Source organism: Ceratotherium simum, chromosome 33 (assembly GCF_057802395.1).
Source record: "Ceratotherium simum simum isolate JZ-2026a chromosome 33, ASM5780239v1, whole genome shotgun sequence".
In the NCBI taxonomy this organism is placed as follows: Eukaryota; Metazoa; Chordata; class Mammalia; order Perissodactyla; family Rhinocerotidae; genus Ceratotherium; species Ceratotherium simum.
Window position 1 is genome coordinate 12,364,874 of NC_141932.1, and position 22,709 is coordinate 12,387,582.

At 53.0% G+C, this 22,709-nt stretch overlaps 1 protein-coding gene across 1 annotated transcript; it reads right to left on the minus strand.

Moving 5' to 3' along the window:
• Positions 1 to 1,484: 1,484 nt before the first annotated feature.
• CPT1C (carnitine palmitoyltransferase 1C) lies at positions 1,485 to 22,075 on the minus strand. The gene is made up of 19 exons (XM_004440292.3): positions 22,011 to 22,075; positions 21,165 to 21,319; positions 15,803 to 15,942; positions 14,361 to 14,532; positions 14,019 to 14,120; positions 13,794 to 13,931; positions 8,993 to 9,070; positions 8,678 to 8,785; positions 8,493 to 8,577; positions 7,987 to 8,182; positions 7,651 to 7,833; positions 6,790 to 6,895; positions 5,108 to 5,224; positions 4,344 to 4,508; positions 3,959 to 4,093; positions 3,157 to 3,309; positions 2,313 to 2,426; positions 2,085 to 2,177; positions 1,485 to 1,828 (listed from the first exon to the last, which is right to left on the minus strand). Exons 2-19 carry the CDS (start codon positions 21,303 to 21,305, stop codon positions 1,643 to 1,645), a joined length of 2,412 nt encoding a protein of 803 aa, XP_004440349.2. The 5' UTR covers positions 21,306 to 21,319; positions 22,011 to 22,075; the 3' UTR covers positions 1,485 to 1,642.
• Positions 22,076 to 22,709: the final 634 nt, after the last annotated feature.

Here is a 22,709-nt window from a genome sequence, read left to right on the forward strand (position 1 = left end):
AGGGTCACCTCAGGCTCTGTCTGCCACAGGGATGGATTTGGCAAGGGGATTTGAAATGGGATGAGGTTAGGGATATGGGGTTGAGGCTGAGGTGTTCGTAGTGTGTATTAGTTTTCTATTATTGTGTAAAAAAAAAAATACCCCCAAACATAGCAACTTAAAACAATAAATATTTATTATCTCACAGTTTCTGAAAGTCAAGAACTCTGAGAGTCAGGAGTCTGGCTCACGTCCCTCATGAGGCTACAGTCAAGATGTCAGCTAGGCTGCAATCATCTGAAGGCTTGACTGGGGCTGGAGAATCTGCTTTCTAGATCATTCCCTCCCTGGGAATATTCCTCACTGGCCATTGGCAGGAGCCCTCAGCTCTTCACCACGTGGGCCTCTCCATAGGCTGCTTGAGTGTCCACATGACATGGTGGCTGGCTTCCCCCAGAGGAAATGATTCAGAGAGAGAACAAGAAGGAAGCCAGAATGTCTTTCATGTCCTAGTCACTTCTACCATATTCTTTTAGTTAGAAAAAGAGTCACTAAGTCCAGGCCACACTCAAGGGGAGGGGAATTGAGCTCTACCTTTGAAGGAAGGAGTGTCAAAGTACTTGAGGACATTTTTTGAAACCACTAGAGCTGGTGGGTTGGGTGTGGAGGTTGGGCTGGTGGAAGTTAAGGTGTTCAGCATTCTGATTTTGTTGTTGGGCTGGTGTGACATGCTTGACTTGGTGGAAGCAATGGGGCTTGGAGTCATGGAGTATTGGAATCATGGCAGTGAAGGGTTGGATGATTGGGGTTTTGATGTGGTCAGATGGGGCTGGTGTTGATATGACTGCAGTTGAGCTGGTGGGGTTTGTAATGGTAGTGGGGGTAGAGTGGGGGTGTGGTCAAGGAGTGTGGTGTTTAAAGTCATAACTATGGGTCAAGTTTAAGTGTGGGTTATAGTGGAGATTGGATGGGAGTCTTAGAGTTTGGGGTTGGATATTTTTATGTGGGTTATATGGTTCAAATTGTGGTTGAGTTGTTGGGTGTAATGGGGTGTGGTGTCGTGGAGTCATTGGTTGTTGGAATGACGGCAGTGGTCAGGACAGTGAACATTAGGTAGTGCATTTCCTAGTCATGGGAGCTGAATCCATCATTGAGGTGGAGGTTGAAATGGCTGGGGTCGAGGTTGGGTAATAAGAATCTTGGAGTATTCACTTGGGAGGTGTCAAGTGGGGTGGCTGGACTGGTGTCGATCTTTAAGTTTGGGGTGAGCAGTTGGTGTTGAGGCAGCTGGAACTGGGCTAGTGAGAGCTCGTGAGGTTGTTGACTGGGATTGGCCTTGGAGGGCTGGGTTTGGTGTGACTGGAGCTGGGGGTGCAGGAAACTGGGCAGGTGTTGGGGGTTGGAGCTGAAGTTGTGATTGTAACTGGGAATTCATGACACCTGGGGATGGATGGAACTTTCCCCCTCCTCCACCCTAACCCTCATCTCTCCCACCCCTGCCCAGCCCAAGAGCAGAGCAGAGACCACACACCCAGCTCACACATCTTTATTGGACCAGATGTGAGATTTCCAAACCCAAATGGGCTGCCTCTGTCCTGCACCAGCCCAGCCATAGAGACCTTCCCCTTAGTTCCTGGGGAGACCAGCTCCCCACTGGAAGGGGTCAAAAGGTGGCAGATGTCGTGGGTGCCCTGGAGCCCCTAGCGTGGCAGGGGAGAGAGCCACACCTGTGTCCCAAGTCCTCCTCCCCTAACCCTCTGCACGCACGCTTAAGACGCTGTCCCTCCTGGAACAGGGCGGCCACGTCCAACAATGCATCCTCGATGTGCTGCCCTAGCCGGTGGGAGTCCTAGAAGGAGAAACGTGTCACGTCCAGGGGAAGCTGAGAGACGGGCTCCTGAGGGCTGAGAAACCAGAGGACTGGGGTGCCTGACTCCTGGGTCTGAGGGAGGAGGGGGCTGGGACCCGGACTCCTGGATTGTGGGGCAGCAAGGAGTTGGGAGTCTGGACTCCTAGGTTGTAGGAGAGGAGGGAGCTAGGAGCCCAGACTCCTTGGTCCTGAGGGAGGAGGGGGCAGGGTGGGTTGGTGTTCAAGTTGGTCTCACCGTTTTTGTGCTTGATTTTTTGCTGGAAATGTGGAAGGTGATCGTGTCATCCCCCATGAAGATGTAAGAAACACCGTAACCATGGTCATCGGCCTGGAGAGGGACAGAGTGAGGCGAACAAAATAGCCCCCGGTCCCCTCCTCCCCCACCACGCAGGAGTGTAGACCCCCAGCCCCGAGGCCCCAGGGCCCAGGATCGAGAGCTGGGGTCAGGCCCAGTTCCACTCACAGGCCCGAATCCACCACCGGAGGAAACATAGTCGGGGTAATTGTGCACATCAAACAGGTGGATTTGCTGAACGGGTATCTGGCTGGTAGCCAGCTGCCACTGCTCCGAGTGGACCTGAGGGACAGGAGATGGTCACGTGTGCAACAGACAAACACACCTGCGCGTCAACGCCCCCTTGGCTCAACTCCACTCCACCCAACCCTGGCCCTTTCTGACATCCCTGGACTGCCTACTTCCCCTAAATCTGGCCCCTGTCTGCCGCCCTGTCCTTCTGCTCCCTGACCCCACCCTTCTGCTCTGCCCCTTTTTGACCACACCCCTATCTCCTTCTCCCTGAACCCGCCCTTCTCTCCTTGTCCCCCTAACCACGCCCATCTCCCCTGACCCCGCCCCTCTCTCTAACCACACTCCTCCCTTTTCCCTCCTGACCACGCCCCTTTCCTCTTCCCCGACCATGCCCTCTCCTGACCACGCCCTCTCCCTTTCTCCCCCTGCCCCACCCTGTCTCTCTTCTCCTAGACCATTCTTCTCTCCCGACCACGCCCATCTCCTCTCTGACCACACCCATCCCGTTTCTCCCCGACCACGCCCTGTCCTCCGCCCCCTTTTCACAAGACCACGCCCCCTTTCTCCATGACCACATCCCTCTCCATGACCACGCCCCTCCCCCTTCTCTCTGCCCGTTTTCCCTCTCCGCCCTCTCCCTTTCTCTCTTGCCCCTATCTCCCTAACTCTCTCCTCTGCTGATACCCCCTTTTTCCAACATCACCCTCCTTGCCCCGACGTGCCTCCCTTCTCCCATGGTTCCCCACTTCCCTCTCTAACCCTTTCCCTGCACCCCAACCTGGTCCAGGAAGGGTGACTGCAGGTGGAGGAACTGGGACACGATGTAGAGCCCGAAGAGGTGGCGGTCGACCCCCTGTCCACTCATCGCTGCCTTCAGCAGAGCCTGGTGCTTGTCCACCGCCACGCGGAACAAGGCGAGGCACTGCGGGTCCTGGGGTCCCCGGGGAGGTCAGAGGTCATGGAAAGACAGGAAGTGGGCTTACTGCTGGGGCCTGTCACACCCCTGGCCTCAACCCAGCTTGCAACATCCCTGCAAGGCAGAGATATCAACTCTATTTTACAGAAGGGAAACAGGCTCAGAGAGGGGAAGTCATTTCCCCAGGGTCACACAACAAGGCAGAATTAGGTGGGTTCCCAGGTCTCTCTGACTTCAGTGCCCAAACTCCTTCCATTGACCCACAATACCTCATAGGTAGGGGGGAGAGGGAACAGAAGTGCCTAGGGGGTTCTAGGCAGAGAGGTTATATAGGGAACATGAAGAATAGTGCAGATGGAAGTCACAAGGTCACAGAGAGGTTAAATCATCAAAGAGAACTACACGGTGGAACCAGGACTCCCTCTTGGCTGCTCCCCCCACCGTAGCCTGTGTGACCCCCATTAAATCATGTATCACACTATGCTGAACTATCTCTGTCTCCCCCCTCAGTGAGCTCCTTGAGGTCAGAGACCAGGTCTGGTTCCTCCTCTGTCCCCAGTGCCCATCATGGGGCCTGGCCCTCAGAAGGTGCTCTATAAATGTTCACAAGTGTATGAGTGGGAACGTGGAAATGACTGAAGCCTCAAACGAGGCCCACACCCACTGTCTTCTCTTTGTCCTCCATGGCTCTCACAAAGTTGCAGGCCTCCCTCGTGCAAGATCGCACCGTCTCTGTCCGGCCTTCCAGGAACAAGCGAGTCATGGTCGACTCATAAGTCAGGCAGAATTGACCCCTGTCCTGGGGGACAAGGAGGAGAGCAGCCTGTCAGCTGGGCTTGGGAAGTCTTCACAGACTTGACCCACCACTGTCTGGACCTCCAGCCTCCTCCCACCCAGGAATCTGTGGTTGGGAGAGAGAAATCAAGATGGCGGACCCACAATGGCAATGGCCAAGAAAAGTCATTAAAAAGGGGCTGACGAGGCAGGTCTTGGGGGCTCAGGGGAACCGAGGTCCTGAGAGGGGGCTGGGATCGGGGAACCCAACTGACCCGGAAGTGGGCCAGCTGCAAGGCCATCTGGATGAAGCTGTCTGAAGACAGGTGGCAGCGTTTGATGAAGCTCTTGCCGAAGTGGGAGAAGGGGAAGACGTGGCAGTCAATGTTTCCAGACAAGGTCTTGGCTCCCCTCAGGGCTAGAGAGATGGATGGATGGATCTGCCAGACAAGGAGGGGCAGGAATGGCTGGGGTTACAGATGAGAGTAGGGTTAGAGTTGGGAATGGGGCTGGAAGTGGAGATGGGCATGGAGTTAGGGTTGGGGTGAAATATGGAAATGAGGACAAAGAAGAGAACAGATCTGAAGGGCTGGTTAAAGATGGAGATCAGGATGGCAGTGAAGGTTGGGATGGAATGGGGCTGGGGATTGGGATGGGGCAGGGAATGGGGTTGGGTATAAGGACTGAATTGGAGTCAGGATGGGGTTGGGGATGGGATGGGGTCAGAGTTGGGGTTCGGATGGGGTTAAGGGTGGAGATGGGACTGAATTTAGGTATGGTGGTGGTGTTGGGGATGAAGAAGAGTTTGGGGTGAGGATGGAATTGGGGTTTGAGTTGGGGTAGGATGGATTGAGGTTGGGGACGGGGATGGGGTTGAATTAAGGATGGGATTGGTGGTGGAGACAGGTTTAGAGTTGGGGTTGGGAATGGAGTAGGGAATGGGGTTGATTTTGAGGTTGAGATTGGGAGTGGGGATGAGTTTGGAGTCAAAGTCAGGAATTTGGGGACTTGGAGGAGAGGCCCAGAAACCCGGTCTCACCTTGTCTGGAAGGTCCCAGTGCAGCCGCTGGGGCTGCGGCAGCGAGGGGTCAGGGTGCCCCTTGCAGTGGCCGTCTGCCGAGTAGCCCAAACGAAAGCATTCTGTGGCCAGAGTGAACTGTGTACAAATGAAGGCTGTCAGAGTCCCTTCCTCCCTCTGGACTGAGGGCCATCTAACCAGGGACCTCTTTTCATAAGTCTCTTCTGGGAGTGGGGCCATCCTTGCGGAACAGAAACCTCTGGTATTCACAGGTGGGTTCTCGGGGTCAAGTTCATTGAGAGCAGGACTGATACTAATACTCAACTGGTGGTTACTGACCCTGGGCTTCTGACTGGTAGATGAAGAGCCACCATTGGCTTCCCAGCCCTCCCAAGGACCCCCCCCATCCCTCGCCACAATCCTGGGACAGGAGAAATAAAGCTGAGCATGACATGAGCCTCTAGGCGTCGGCATCCATTCTGATTGAGTGGTGCCCGTGCCCTGCTGGTTGTTAAATATTTTAAATCTGCCCTTATAGAGCACCTACCACCCACCAGCCTTCCACTGAATTCTCACAACACCCTAGGAAGAAGGGATTAATATCCCCCATTTTGATGTTAGAAATATATTGGGAAGGCCGGCCCTGTGGCTTGGTGGTTAAGTGCGCGCGCTGCGATGCTGGCGGCCCGGGTTCGGATCCCGGGTGCGCATCGAGGCACCACTTCTCCGTTCATCATGAGGCCGAGTCCCGCATACAGCAACTAGAAGGATGTGCAGCTACAACATACAACTATCCACTGGGGCTTGGGGGGGAAAAAATAAAATAAATAAAATCTTTAAAAAAAAAAAAAAAAGAAATATATTGGGAAAAGAACACATCACTTTATGCCTTAGAGTTTGCATTTCTTTTTATCTTGCTCTACGTGACATCCCTTTGTTCAAAGTCAATATGCAGAGATGATGTGTTGACGTGAAATGTCTGAAAGGTCTGAGCTTAAACTGAATTGGGAGTTTCACTTACTAATATAATCAAAGGGGAAATATTCCCATTTTACAGATGAGAAACAGGCAAGGAAGAGTCAGAGCTTACCTGAGGCTGCTCCCAAGATCTGGAAAGGGCCTCCCTTCCCCTCATGCCTGCTCGATCACCACCCTGTGCCCCAACCAACCCCTTGTGCAGAACCAGAGAAGAGTGGGAACCCGAGGCAGGGCAGACGCCACCTTCTACGGTTTAGGGACTAAATAAAATAAAGAAAATAGAGGTGCTAAGGTTCTCAGGACTGGACAGGAGCTTAAAGGTAAAAGAACATCCAACCCTTTCACCTGATGAAGCGGAATCTGAAGCTCAGAGGAGGGGAGTAACTTGTCCAAGGCCACACAGCAAACCAGAGCTGGAAGATGGTTCTGATTCAGTGAGATGTGGTTGCAAGGCCTCACTCTCTGGTCTCAGAGCATTCTGGAATCATATTCTCACTCTGCAACTTCTGGCTCTGTGACTCTGGGCAAATCGCTTCCCTTCTCTGAGCCCCAAATGCCCATTCGTCAAAGGAAGGTCATAATTCCAGACCTCCTCCTTTGCCGGGTGACCTGGTCTGGTCTCTGCCTCTCTCTGAGCCTCCGTTTTTCCCCTGACTCTACGGCCCTGGAGGGGAAGGTCTTTGGAAATGGCAGTCCCCAGGATGGGGGTCAGCTGCCTGTCCTACCTCCCACATGTGTCCTGAGATGGGGCAGTCGGCCCACGAGTGTTCCACGCTGAGACCCAGCTTCCCATTGGAGAAGACGATGAGGGTGAAGGATTTGTCAAACCAGCTGCAGGGGGAGAGTTCAGAGTGGTCACCAAAGAGCGGGGGCCAGGAGGGAACTCGGGGGTGCTCTCTGTGGGACTTGTGGGGGTTCCAGGGTGGGGAGATTTTTCCAAGAATCAGGGCTGGTGTGAAGATCTCTAAGAAGATGGGGGTCTCCAGTGCGTGGTTCTGGATGGTCTCTGAGATGTGTCTAGGGTTTGGAAAGTTTGCAGATTTTGCGAGAATGTGCTGAGAAAGGTTCAGGTCTTACGGGATGCTGAGAGGTTAGGGGGACTCTCCTGGGGGCCTCAGAAATCAGAGTGATGCCTAGTGGGCATCTAGAAGGTTGTCTGAGGATCTCTAGGTTTGGGGGCCCCAAGTCTGGAGTCCTGGGTTTTGGGTGGCTGCATTAAGGTCTGAGGATTCGGAGGGCTGCAGTCCTGAGTCTGAGGTCCCCTGGCTTGGAGTTCTGGCTGTGGGGGGCGGGTCTCTGGGTCCAGGGGTCCTAGATTTGGCATTTGGTAGTCCTCAGATCTGGGGTCCTTGGGTCTGGGATGCTGAGTCTGGAGTCCCGCGTCTAGGGTTTCTCTAGGTCTGAGGGTCCAGGTCAGGGGTTCAGTGGTCCTCAGATGTGGGGTTCTGGATCTGGGTTGAGATCTGGGGTCCCAGGTCTAGGGGTTGTCTGGGTTAGAGGTCCCCAGGTCTCAAGGCATTGGGTCTGGGGCCCTCAGATTCTGGGGTCGCAGGTCAGGGTGGGGTCCACGACCCCAGCTGACTCACCGGTCATGGCCCCTGCCGGCCAGCAGGGCGTGGGCGTAGGCATCCAACGAGGCTGCGGGGTCCTCCCTGGTGAGCCCCGCGGGCTCTGAGTCGAGTGACACAAAGAAAGCAGCCCCTTCAACAGCCTCCAGGGCGTCCTTGGCCTGGGTCTTCAAGCTCCTCCTCACCTGGGCCCACATGTCCCTGTCGGGGGACGTGCCTGAGCCCAGGCCGGCCCTCCACTCTGCCCAGCCTTCCCCCAGCCCCCCCCACCCCCCCGCCCCTGGTCCCCAACCTGCCCTTCCGCAAACTCGGGAGCTGACCGGGCCTCTGGGCCCCCTGACCTCTGACCCTCACCTGGGAGCGGCTGTCAGGGCCGCCAGATGCTCCTCGTGGGGGCGGGCGGGCGAGGGGTCATCCAGGATTCGCTGGAACTGCTGCTCCAGGGCCCGCGGGGAAAGGAGGCCGCTCTGGGAGTGGGTCCCCACGCGGAAAAAGCGGCCCCGGTGGAAGACGGCCACATGTCGGCTGTCACGGAGGTGGCGGATGTGGTCTAGGGGCAGGTGGGCAAAAGGTGGCAGGCGGGAAGGTAAGATACATTATAAAAATAAGAATAACGACCATTTATTAGGCCTTCCATGTGGCTTACACTGTTCCAGGCACTCACTTAATCCTCATCCCCTTATTATCCCATTTTGCAGATGACGAAACTGAGGCTCAGAGAAGGTAATAACTTGCCCAAGGTCACACAGCCAGGGAGCAATGGAGCTGGGATTCGAACCCAGGCAGGCTGGCTCCAGAGAACGTGCGCTTCGTCACTGCACTGTTCCCCTCTGTCAGTGAGGAGTAGAGAGGGGTCTCACCTTTTTGGATCCCGGGAATACGCGTGGTGTTGAATATCTTCTCATACTGGGCGGAGCATAAGGGCCGCATGCCCATCAGCAAAGTCTGCAGGAGACCACGGGCTCGTGAGCTGTCCCCCAGGCCCCACGTGGCCCCACGGCCACAGGACCACGGCCTCCATCCCAGCCCACAGCCGCCCTCTCACCGGCAGGATCTCCTGACGGTTCAGGCGGTGGCGGTACAGGAGGAGGGCATGGACAGCGTTCCCGGCTCGAGCGGCCTGCACCGGCGTGGGCGTGACGTACAGGAAGTCCTGGGGCCAGCCGAGGGGACAGCGAAACGCCTGGGGTCAGATTTGCCCCTGATGGGGGCACTGACCCCAAACACAGGGCGGGCTTGTGAATTCCAGACTGTGATTTGGTTCACTGACGCTAAACCCCACATTCTACCCAGACACCCCACCCTAGCCCCAGGGAGCTATGAGCCCCACCCCCTCGCCATCTCCTAGCGCCCTTCTCACCATCATATAATAGTTGCTGTTCACCATCAGCGAGTTCCGGGAGCGCAAGTACACAAATTCTTCCCACCAGTCACTGACCTGGGAGTGGGGCAAAGAGACAAACAGCTGGGGTGGCTGGGGCCAAAAGGGGGGGGAGGGGCGAGCACCCCAAGACTTTGCTATGTCAAACAGGGAGGGTGGAGCTCAATGAAGCAGGCCCTCACAATCAGAAACTAGCAATAACCTATAAGTCCGTCAATGGAGGATCAGTTAGCTAAACCGTGCAACACTCATGTTATGGAATACCATGCAGCTGTTAAAAAGAACAAGACCCATTTATATTACTGACACAGAATGAGCACCAAGACATGCTGCCCACTGAAAAAGGCCGGCACACAACAAGATGTGTGAAATGATCCCATCTGAGATTTAAAAAAATATATTACTACGACCCAAGCATCCATCAACAGATGAATGGACAATCAAAATGTGGTCTAGCCATTCAATGGAATGTTACTATAAAAAGGAATGAAGTTCTGATCCAGACTACAACATGGATGGACATGTTGCTAAGTGAAACATTAGCTAAAGTGAAACATTATGCTAAGTGAAATGAGCCAGACACAAAAGGACAAATAGCGTATGATTCCACTTATATGGAAAATCAAGACTAGGCAAATTCCTGGAGACAGAAAGGAGAATAGAGGTTCCCAGAAGGGAGGATGGGGCTGTTTTGCCTAATGGGTACAGAGTTTCTGTTTGGGATTATGAAAAAGTTCTGGAAATAGATAGTAGTGATGGTTATGCAACATTGTGAAAGTACCTAATCCTGCTGAATTGTACACAAAAAAATGGTTAAAATGGTAAATTTTATGTTATATATATTTTATTACAAGAAAACTTTATATATATTATGTGATATATATGTGTATGTGTGTGTGTGTATCTCCCTGGATACAAATATATGTGTATAAACACTCAGAAAAGACTCTGACCCAAGTGTTTCTCATAGGTGATGGTGGCAGGGACAAGAATTAAAGGGAGGTGGTCAGAGGGAACTGGAATGTTTTCTAGATGTTTTCCTTTCTTCTATGTCATAGAATCTCATGGAGACATATACATGTTTGCTTCCATCTTAAAGTCAACAGGATCTTACACTTCCTTACACTTACGCCAGGCGGGATGCAGTTGTCATTCCCTGGGAATGTGCAAGACCTTCTGGAAAATTCCAGAGGCTTCCAGCAAATGCTGGAAAAGTTCTATACCTTGATCTAGGCAGCAGTTATATGGTTATACACATACATAAAAACTTCATCAAGCTGTACACTTAAGATTTGTGCATTCTACTACATGTATAACATTGTAACATTATCTGTATAACATATAACATTTTTTAAAAAGAAAAAAACACAAGCATCTAAGCTTGCTGAAGGATGTCTATGGCTCAGAAGAAAATCCTGGAGATAACTGTGGAGCGAGATTTTAACTTTCAGGAACCAAATGGTTGGGGCGGGGAAAGGTGGTGATGAGTCAGACCTGGATAGAAAATCTCCAAAGCAAAGTCTAAATTAGGCCAGCTTTACTAAAAGCCGCTTTAGTGCCCTGCACCAATGGCCTTAATTATATTATAGCATCTTTCAGGGAATGCTACATTGCAAGGTTCTTGACAACACAGAGGATGAAGCTGTGTGGCCAGTGGGAAGATATGGACAAGTCTAAATCAAAATGCAACGGAGAAGAACTGGATTCTGAACGCAAAAGTCTTAGGGATGCATTTACAGTTTCCTTTTTTAAGTTCGCCCAGGAGTGATATTTGATATAAATGCACGTCTAAATAAGTGTAAATGAGCTCTTTCAAATATACAGTTGATTCTCGTTTCTCACGGTAATGTTCTCTAAAGTCCCGCGAACACTGAATTAGCGAATACTGAACCACTGCTCCGGGGGAACCGCAGAGTTAGCGTCCCGAGAGCCTCTGGTCACGACCTTTTCATCAACCAATCAATACATAAACTGGTTTTATGTGTGTTTCTCTTTAAACACACCTTATTTAGGGGGCTGGCCCAGTGGCTTAGCAGTCAAGTGCTCGAGCTCTGCTACTGACCGCCCGGGTTGGGATCCCGGGCGCGCACTGACACACTGCTTCTCCGGCCATGCTGAGGCAGCATCCCACATACAGCAACAAGAAGGATGTGCAACTATGACATAGAACTACCTACTGGGGCTTTGGGGAAAAAAAGGAGGAGGATTGGCAATAGATGTTAGCTCAGAGCCGGTCTTCCTCAGCAAAAAGAGGATTGGCATGGATGTTAGCTCAGGGCTGATCTTCCTCACACACACACACACACAAAACACCTTATTTAATGTATATCCTTCATTCATTCACACTGGAGTCACCACCAACAACTCGCGCCTAAATGAAGCTCATCTAACACGTATTTTCTCCGCAAGGTACATCACAGCCTTCCTGCGCTTAGGGACGCCAGCCAGCACTTCAGAGGTGCGCTGGGGGGCATTTTAAACAGGGAAATCACCACCAAAAAGCATAAAAATGCAAACAACGTGAAACTACATAGATCACAGAAAGGACACTTGTTTACGGTGTGAGAGCTGAAACAGAGAGGCAGAGGGTTGCCTGGCAACGCGCACGGCAACTCAACTTTTTCTCCACTCTGCGCATGTCCACAAAAGACCACGCAAGCGCCATGAGTACTGATTTGGGGGTTACAAATAAATTTGCGCAACTAGGCGAATTTGCAACTATGAAATCCATGAATAACAAGGCTCAACCTATTTAAAAAAAAAAGACTAAGTGGTTAGAAAGCACTGTGTTTAGTTGGTCTCTTTTTTTTTCTTTGTTGTACACAAGATAATGCAGTGTGTTACAATTGGCAGTGCCTTTGAGATACAATGAAATATATCAATGAAATATACACATATTGTGTGTGTGTGTGTGTGTGTATTTTTCTTATTTTTAAGAGCAGAATCTGGTCCAAGAGCATGAAGGAAAAAAATTTAAAAACTAAGGCTTGGCTTCCATCCTACCTCTCCCTCCAGACATGACCCTCTTCCCTTCCCACTCTATATTCTCACCTCAGATATTCTCATCCAAGTCCAATGTTTCAATTTCCTTCCACAGCTGAGGGCCCTCGTCTCACCTCAGATATTCTCATCCAAGTCCAATGTTTCAATTTCCTTCCACAGCTGAGGGCCCTCATTTGCTGTCACTGCCCAGGCCTCTCCCCTGAGCTCTTCCCCAGGTCTCTGGCTGCCCCAGGGTGTCTCCCCTGGAGCCCCCAGGCCCGTCCCACCTGCCTCCATGGAGCTCAGTGTCTTCACCCCAAAGCTGCTCCCCTTCTCCCCCCGTCACCAGGTGAGACCCATGGGTGCTGTCCTCACCATCTCCGTCCCCATCCCCTCACAGCCTGACAGTTCCCAACCTGCCCTCCTGCCCCTGACTCTCTGCCTTGTCCCCTCCTCTCTCTCCCACATCCCCCTCATCCTTTCCCCTCGACCCCTACTCCAGCCTCCCAGCCTCCAGTGTCTCCCCTCCAGTCTTTCCCCACACCAGAGCTGGCCCTGCCCCTCCCCTGCTCAGAATCCTCCCATGGCTCCCTAGCACTCCCAAGAAAAAATCCAGGGTCCTCAGAGGGAGTCCAGGCCTCTCCCCACCTCTCCACCCTTCAATCCCTTCCTCGAAGCCAGAGTGAAGCCCTCCTTGCTGCCAGCCCAGGCCCTATGACTTTCCTACTTCCCCACCTTTGCCCAGGCTGTTCCTTCCCACCAACCTGACAGGTTCAAATTCTCTCCAACCCTCAAGACTCAGCCCTAATACCTTCTCCTCCTGGAACCCTGATCCTCTCATCCAGCTGCAGCCTCTCTGACCACCCCCAGACACTCACACCACCCCATCTGTCTCATTATCGCTACTGCCCCTTCATCATAGGCTGCCTGGTGGCTATTTATGGCTTCCTACAGAATGGGAGGCCTGTAAGACCCGATTTGAGTGAATCGCTGACTGGCTCTATGCCTCAGTTTCCCAACTCAGAGTGCAATCAAGAGCCTAGCTCCTGAATAGAAGCCCATTTGGAGCAGGCGTCCTTGCGCAGAGAGGTGGGACACAGGAACTATTCTGGGGGCGGGGCTTAGAGTTGGCCGGCCAGGGGAGGGGCTGAAGTGTTGGGACTGTGGTTCAAATACTGGAGTTGGGGGCGGAGCTCTGGCTGTGGGCGGGTCCTAAAGGCGGAGCTTAGATTATTGTAGGAGAGTGGGGCTCAGACTATTAGAGCCTGCAGCACAGGGCTCAGAATGTGGCAACATAGTCACAGGGTTATCCCAGCATCTGGGGAGGGGTTTAAACTAATATTGGAGCGTGGGAGCCGGGCTCAGTTTATCGGAGCTCGGGGGCAGGGCTCAGAATGCTGAGCGTGGGGGCGGGGCCCGGAATAGCGAGCGCGGGGGCGGGGCCCGGAATAGTGAGCAGGGGGGCGGGGCCCTGAATAGTGAGCGTGGGGGCGGGACCCGGAATAGTGAGCCTGTGGGCGGGGCCTGGAATAGTGAGCCTGCACACGGGGCCCGGAATGTTGAGCGTAGGACGGGGCCCGGAATAGTGAGCGCGGGGGCGGGGCCCGGAATAGTGAGCCTGTGGGCGGGGCCTGGAATAGTGAGCGCGGGGGCGGGGCTCGGGATGCTCTCACGTCTGGGGCGAGGCTCCAATCACCGTAGGGCCTGGGGGCTGTGGGCGTGTCCTGGGGGCGGGGTGTAGACGCGCGGAGCGAGGAGGGCGGGCTCAGAACCTTTGCGTCCAGGGTGGGGGACTCACGTAATTGGACGCCCACCAGGACTTGAGGCGCAGGTACCACTGCAGCAGCGACGCCTGCAACTTCAGGAATTCCTGCGCGAGGCCCGCCGTCCAGTCGAAGTCTTCGTCGGAGAGGACGGGCCGGACGGACTCCAGGTACTGAGGGGCAAGGCGGAGAAGAGGGTGGGTCACGCCCCCCGCCCGCCCCGGGCCGCCTCCCGCCCCCTCCCGGGGTACCTGGCCCACCTTGCGCACAGTGTCCTGCACAGCGGGCACCGGCTGGCGCGGCAGGGAGCGCTGGTAACTGAAGAGCATCGGGTGGCGGCCGGAGAAGATGCGGACCAGGGCCTGGGGGGAAGCGAGAATTAGTGGGTCATCAAACCCCTCACAGGGGCCGGGGACCAGGGTGGGGTGGGGGGTGCGTAGCAACCCACAGAGAGAATGGGATGGAGATCCAAAGAGAGGGACAGAGACCCAGAGAGAGAAAGGGACAGAGACTCAGAGAACGAGGGGGACAGAGACCCAGAGAGAGGGGGACAAAGAAGTGGGTCCCAGGAGGACCTGAGCAGGGCTCCGCCCCTCACGTACCAGCCAGGTCTTGGTGGGTGAGGACATGGCTCCGTGGGGTTCGAGGAGCCAGCCGTGGTAGGATAGAAGCAGCCTCAGGGCGATGTGAAGTGTGAAGATCAGGGCTCCCCACAGACAAGAAGCAAACAGCGCGGCCGCCAGGACCCCCCGGAGCCTGTGGTGCTGTCCACCCCTGTGGGAGAGAGAGAGAGAATGGGCCTGGGTGTCCTGGCCTCAGGCCCGCCTCTCCTCCAGCCCCACCCAGCTCTGCCCTTCCTAATATTCTCTGACCCTGGTCTTTTGGCTGTTGGAGGCATATCTTGTAGAATTAGAGTCAGTCAGAGAAATCCACTTTCCTCACTTGTAAAGTAGGCGTGGTCCTCTCGCAGCACCCTCCTCCCCCTAGGACTGTGGGGACACCACGCTTCTAAAACCACTTCTCCTGGAAATTGAAAGTGGTTAGGTGCTTAATAAGTGGGAGCTGGTATTTCTATTGAAGGGACACTCCTCCCTCCCAGATATCAAATTATATTCTAAGGCAGTGGTTCTCAAAGTGTGGCCCTTGGACCAGCCAGCATCAGCACCACCTGTGAGCTTGTTGGAAATGCAGATTCCTGGGCCCCACCCAGCCCTACTAAGATGGAATCTCTTGGGGTGCAGCCCAGCAATCAGTGTTTTAACAAGCCTTCCAGGTGTTTCCACTACAAACTCAAGTCTAGGAGATGCTGGTCTAAAGCCACAGTGAATCTACACGTTTGCAAAGTTGCAGTCAGACAGACGTGGGCAAATCCTACCTGGAGGACTTGGGGCAAGTCACATCCCCTCTGTAGACTGAGTAAATCTGGCGTCCTGGAAATTTCTACCTCCGATCCTGGATCTGCTTTTTGGGGCTGTCTGCACAAAACCTGAACCTTCTCCCCAGGAGGACTAACCTAAGGGTTAGAACCTGCCACTTCACCCACATCTGGCTTCCAAACCTTTCCCAAAGATGACAGCAACAATTATAATAATTCAGCTACTCCCATTTAATAACCTTCTGGCACTGGACTGAATATGCCACAGGCACGATTTTGTTTCATTCTTCCAACCACTCTAAGAAGCAATTATTATTACCCCCATTTTACAGATGAAGACCATGACACCAAGAATGGTAAATTCTCTTGCCTGAGACTACACAACTGGAGACTAGCCAATCTCATACTTTTGTTAGTATATATAACCATATATGGACATTTTCTAGTTTGTCACTATCCCTCTTAGCAAGAAGCAGCCAGGATGGAAAATGTGCAGAGAGAAGAGAGAAAATCACCTCCTTTTTATTGATGCTGTATCTTTATTAATCTGTCCCAAAGTAAGTCTCAGAGGTTACTTTTCTTTGGCAGGCACACCACACTGATAGAGAAACTTACTGGGTGCAGGGAAAGGGATTAGGGAGGTTATTGGGCTGAAATGGGGGACCTCACCAGTCTGGCAGCAACTCTTTGATCTTCTCCATCAGTCCTAGGGAAGGATCCAGCTGGAGGAACCAGGCGAGCTGGATTGCACTGAAGAGGAAGAGCCAGCTGAGGGGGCTGGCGGGGAACACACCAGTGAGAAAGTCGTTCTGTGGGGAGGAAAGGGCAAACATTCAGTCAATTATCCTGTCCTCTAAGCACCATTGTCAGATATTGATCAGGCACCCAGCGTGTGCTGGGCCCTGAGCTGGGTGCTCAAGACCCAGAGGGGAACAGACAGATTGAGGTCCTGTCTTCAGGGAGGTCAGTCCAGAATGAAGTGAGGGCTAATGATGATAGGATAGGGCATAGGAGTCCTGTGGTGGCAGGTTGCTCAGCCCGAGGGAGTCAGGGAGTGCTCCCTGGAGGAAGTGACTCTCAAGCAGGAGAGTCTGTCAAAAAGGCAAAATGATCCCCCATATCCAGCAGGGTCTGGAGTACAGTAGGCCTTCTAGAATTACTTGGCCAGGCTATAATTACCAAGACAAAAAATAACAAGTGTTGGAGAGGATGTGGAGAAAAGGGAACCCTCATATGCTGCTGGTGGGAATGCAAACTGGTGCAGCCACTATGGAAGACAGTATGGAGAGTCCTCAAAAAGTTAAAAAGAGAAATACTATATGATCCAGCCATTCCACTGCTGGGTATTTATCCAAAGAACATAAAATCTACAATTCAAAGAGATTTATGCACCCCTATGTTCATTGCAGCATTATTCACAATAGCCAAGACGTGGAAGCAACCCAAGTGCCCATCAATGGATGAGTGGATAAAGAAGATGTGGTATATATATATACAATGGAATACTACTCAGCCATAAAAAAGACAAAATCGTCCCATTTGCAACAACACGGATGGACCTTGAGGGTATTATGTTAAGCGAAATAAGCCAGACAGAGAAAGACAAACACTGCATTATTTCACTCCTATGTGGAAGATAAACTAACGCATGGACCGAGAGAACAGATTAGTGGTTACCAGAGGGGAAGGGGCACTTATATATGGTGATGGATAAAAATTAGACTATTGGTGGTGAGTACAATGCAGTCTATACAGAAACTGATAATCATGTACACCTGAAATCACACAACGCTATAAACCATTATGACCTCAATAAAATAATTGGAAAGAAAAAAAACAAAAAAAGAATTACCTGGCCATGGAATGAATGAGGAAGGGATGGAACTTTCCAGATTCCCAGGGAAGCAACAGAGGTAACTAACATGTAATAAACACTACTATATGCCAGGTGCCCTCTACAAGGATTATCTCTTTAAATCCTCCCAACAACCCTGTGAAATAGATACTAAGATGGTCTCATTTTACAGAAGAAAACACTTCGGTTCAGGGTCGCACAGAGAGCATGATTAAGACAGGGTAAGACCTGCTGTTGGCTGGGCATCCCTATCGGGGCTCAGGAAACCACTTTCTCTCTTCCTCCCACATTTAGTGAACAGGCCTGAGGGATCTCGGTTTAGCACTCGGGCCCTGGAGGCCCACCCTCTGGGCTCCCATCTCCGCTCTGTCACTAACTAGCTCAGTGACCGCGAGCAAGTGACTTCACTTCTGTGGGTCTCAGTGTCCCCATCTATAGAATGGGAACAATCCCAGTACTTGGCTCATACGGCTGTCACCAGGGCTGGATGAGAACGTGTCGTCCACACAAATGCTGATGGCCATCCTACAGCAGTGACGAGTCAGCAAGACTCCTGCTCTCATGGAGGGTAAAGGCTTCAGGGTCATGGGTCAGGTGGCAGTAGGTGCTATGGAGAAAAATAAATCAGGGAAGAGGGCTGGGGAGGGGGCTGGAGTGCACAGCTCAGAGCCAGCACACAGTAGGCGCTCAATACATGTTATTACAGTGATCCTTTCTATTGCTACCCTACTTCGCGTTGGGGGTTTATTTACTTGACAATCTTTCTTCAGCTTGGCAGGAAAAGGTTACTGGCCAATGTGGTTATTTTTGTTGTTTAATTTTTCTTCCTCTTTTTTTTTTTTTTTTTTGGTGAGGAAGATTGGCCTTGAGTTAACATCTGTTCCCAATCTTCCTCTTTTTGCTTGACGAAGATTGTCGCTGAGCTAACGTCTGTGCCCATCTTCCTCTATTTTGTATGTGGGTCGCTGCCACAGCATGGTGATGAGTGGTATTGTAGGTCCACACCCGGGCACCAAACCCATGCACCCTGGGCCACCCCTAATTTTTCAAGCGTTAAGCAGAGCACACGATCTTCACCACCATGCCACCAGGCCCCTAATTTTTCTTTTTAAAGGAAGTTGTCTGTTCTTATATATGGTGCTCTGGACTGCAATAGAACAGGGGCTTCATAATAACAGGAAATGTCTCCATAGCACCTCCCAAGTCCAGGTGCGTCACGTCATTAATTATTTCATTCCCCTGTGACTCAGGACAGTAGTAATTATTATTATCTCCATCCTGGGTGAAGAAACTGAGGAGATAAGAAGTTTGAAGAACTCGTCCAAGGCCACATAGCCAGGCAATGGGGGAGCCAGGATTTGAACCCCGGTTCCCAGGCTCCAGGGTCCACTATCTACTGCTCAAACCATCTAGCTGCCTTGTGACTCTAATGCAACAGGATGCAATGCAGGGTACCACACATCTTAACAGCTGTGTGACCTTGAGAAACTGAAAGCACTTCTCTGGGCCTCTGTTTCTTCATCTATAAGACGGGATTAACAATAGGGCTACCTTAGCCAGCCCTACTGAGGACTGGATGAGCAACAGATTTAAAGGGCTTGGTTAGTGTAGAGCCTGGGACACACTGCTACCTAATGTGATCTTAGAAATCAGGAAGCGGAAGCTCCGAGAAGTTACTGCCACGTCAGAGGTCACACAGCACGTATGTGGCACCTGAGAGAAGAATGGCCATGCTGGAGGGGTCACTTCTGTGAGCCAGGCCTACTGCTAAGACAACGAATGCTTACAACAATCCCTCGAGGCAGTGACCATCAAGCTTCCCATTTGATAAGTGAAGAAACTGAGGCTTGGCAATGAGTCTGTGGAATTGCCGCTCTGGCGTTGCTGAGGGCTATGGCTTTGGGGGGCTCCTGGGGTCCCAGAGTGGAAGAGGAAGGACGTGAGAGCTCCTAGTGACCATCAGGGAGAAAGGCGGCTATGTGATGGAAAGGAAAAGTGACCATTATTACAATTAGCAATTAATACCAATGTGAGGGTCTGGTGAGGGCCACTGGCCTTGGGGGGACATTTGACTCTGAAAAATGATTTAGGTCTTGACTTGAACGCAGGGGTGACAGTCAAAATATTCGACAATGCAACAGTGGTCAAAATGCACCTATATTGGGGGCCGGCCGGCCCCATGGCTTAGCGGTTGAGTGCGTGCGCTCCGCTGCTGGCGGCTCGGGTTCGGATCCCGGGCGCGCACCGACGCACCGCTGGCCACGTCCCACATACAGCAACTAGAAGGATGTGCAGCTATGACATACAACTGTCTACTGGGGCTTTGGGGGGAAAAATAAATAAATACATAAAATCTTAAAGAAAAAAAAATGCACCTATAGGCATAGAAATCAGAACAGTGGTCGGCTTGAGTGGGGGGCGCTACCTGGCAAGGGGCTCCAAGGAACATTCTAAAATGGTGGCAATGCTGTCTTGATGGGGAGTTGGTTACACAGCTATTGTCCAAATTCAAGGACTGTACACTTAAAAAATCTGTGCATTTTTCTGTATGTAATTATATCTAGAATATATACATTTATGCTCATGTATATGTGTGTTTATATATCTAACCACAGGTTAACGTTAATGCTTTAGTTGATGGATTGGGCTGAGGCCTGCAAGTCCCCGGGGCAGGGCTGAAGGGGGTCGTTGGGGGTTTGGGGTAGTGGTTCTTTACTCACTAGAACAGATATGTCTCTTTTTTTTTTTTGCTGAGGAAGATTTGCCCTGAGCGAACATCTGTGCCAGTCTTCCTCTATTTTGTATGTGGGTTGCTGCCACAGCATGGCTAATGAGTGGTGCGTAGGTCCACCTCAGAACCAAACCAGGGCCACCCAAGCAGAGCACGCTGAACTTAACCACTAGGCCACCAGGGCTGGCCCAGATACGTCTCTATTCGAATAACCAATGTGGCTGTAGAAGTATGATCCAGCCTCCTCCAATGTCTCAGCTCCAGGAAATCCTTCTGAACTGCCCCTTTATTTAATTACAACACCCCACACTCCCTCTTCCCTGCCCGATTTACTGGTCTCCATAGCATGTGTCACCCACCATCTAACATGCTCTACATTTTCCTTATCTTCTTTAGTACCGTCCCCAACTAGATCGAGAGCTCCTTGAGGACAGGATTCTGTCTGTCTGGCTCCCCGCTGAGTCCCCAGTGCCCTAAACAGTGCCAGGCCCCTTAACAAATGCTCCATAGATATTTGGTGAGTGAATGAAGAACGATTTTATCAAAAGCTAACACTTACTCAGCACTTACCACAGGCCAGGCGCTTTGCTCAGTGTTTACAGGTAAGAATTCATTTAATCCTCGAGGGAGGTGCTATCCTCACCTCTGTGTTACATGTGGGGAAACTGAGGCTCAGAGAGGAGCCCTCGCCCAAGGCTACACAGCCTGTAAGCAGCAGAGCCAGGATCGAATTCAGGCTTGGCCGACCCCACAGGTGTTCAAGATCTCTGTCCAAATACAAAGGATGTGACCAGCAGGGCGGGTCTGTATGTTCACACTGCCGGAGTTCTAGAACCCGGTACCCTGGGGCAGACAGGGGTTCTGGTTAGATGTTGGGCGTGGGCTTCGAGAGCAAGGGCAAGGGGCAGGAGTTTGTCTTTTCCAGAGCTGGGGCAGAAGCAGTGATGGAGAAGTGGAGGAAACAGACATATGGAGGTTCACATCTCCCAACCCAGGGAGGGTACACTGCATACTGGGGAGGGGGCCTGGGGGTTCAGGAGCAGGGGCAAGGAGGGGGTTCTCAGATCCAGTGGGCAAAAGCTAGGGGAAAGGAGGGGGCTTCAGGATTGGGGTGTGGGCTGCCCAAGATCTTCATCAGGTCATGGGGCTCATTCTGGAATGGGGAGCACCTAGTTTAGAGCCTGGAGATGAAAGGGAAAGATGAGTGGGGAAAGGGAGGTGGGGTCCTGGAAGTGGGTGCAAGAGGCAAATAGGGGTTCTCAGAAGTGAGCCACAGAGAACCCAGAAATGGCTTTCAGGGGTCCTGGAAGTGGACATCAAAATTCCCAGAAGAGGGTGATAGGATCCCAGAAGTGGGACCACCAGGAGGCCGGAAGTGGGCTTCCGGCATCCCGGAAGCAGGTAACTGGATTCCCGGAAGGAAACCAAGTCGAAGCCCTCCTCACCCAGAAACGGGAGAGATGCCTTTTCCAAGAGCGCAGTCCGGAGAGGTAGATCTCCTGCAAGACCGGGGCGCTGAGCTCCGCTTCCCCCCCGGCCGAAGTCAGCGAGGGTCGGAAGCCCACGGCCTGATGTGCTTCAGCCATGTCACGCTAGAGCCCTGGGAGGAGTACAGAGGGTCATTTTCCAAGTCCCCAGCCCCCTCCTCCTGCACACCCAGCAGTCCGGGCCCCCAGCCCCCTCCTCCCGCAGACTCGGGAATACAGGACGCCGGCTCATCCTTCCCTAACCACCTGAGGGGTCTTGAGGGTCCTGGCCGGAGACTCCGGTGTTGGGGGGACGTCAGGTGGGGACCTCTGTGAAGGCATAGAGAGGCGGGAGGGCTAACTCGCTTAACCCCTTTTGCGGCTCCTCTGAGAACGTGGTGCGGGGGCAGTGTTCCCCGCCCCCCCCCCCCATATAGGACTTGCAAGGTTCGGGGGTGGGGGCAGGAAACTGGTCCAGAGGGAGTTGCGAGATCTCCAGAAAAACAGTGCCAGACCCATTTGAAACGAACACCTGCCGGACGTTGGCACTGTCCACCCCATTTCCGCTTCCCATTCCAAGGCAGGGGGCGGGGGGGTGATGTCTATAAATTCATCCGCTCCGGGGTGGCCCAGCGTCCCCTCCCCCCGCTCCGGGCTGGAGGGGACGGAGGAGGGGGGAGCACCCTACTGCGCATGCCTCGCCGCCAGGGATGCTGAGGCTGTGAGCCTGGGCGAGCGTCGAGAACAAGTGATGGAGAGGCCCGCACGCCCAACCCTAGACCTCCAGCCCCCGCCGGAGCTCCTCCGGTCCGGTCCGGTACTTACCTCGCTGAGTCAGGGGTCCGCCGATCGGATCCTGGGGACCAAGCCAAGTACACCCCACCCCCGACCCCCGATTGAGAGCGCAGGACCCAAGTCTCCCACTCGCATATGTCCAATCCCAGTGCGACGAGTCCGCGACTTGGTCGACGGGCCTCCGGAGCTCCGGCCCGCCCCCGATTATCCAACACCCAGGAACCCCGATTTCGGTCTCGCGTGTGCCTGGGCGGGTATTCAAGCCCCTGGTTTTATCCCCGCCCCCTTCCAGTCTCGGCCTCCTGTCCCCGCCCCCTTCCCATCCCCGCGCTCTCTCCCCGCCCCCTCGGGGCCCAGCGTCCAATCCCCTCCCTCCGTTCGCTGCCCCGTCCTCAGTCTCCTTCTACCCGGCCTGATTCTCCAGCGTTTGGCGTCCCCGGTTGTACGCAGCAGGTTCTCCGGCTCCCCAGTCCGCTCTTTGTCCCCGTTACTCTCCTTGCTCTTCCAGGAACGAGGCTCAGCTCGGAGCTCACAGCCCACCTCTGAGTGCACGTCAAGTCACGCGCCGGAGGTATCGAGCCGGAGCGGATGTCAGCCCTGCCACTCCGGGGAGGGGTCCGGCTGCCTTGGGGTCAGGTCGGCCCACCAAAACCACCCACGAAGGTGCAGCTGCATGAGTTGAGTTGGCGCGGAAGAGGCGCTGCAGCGGATTGGATTCAAGTTAGACAG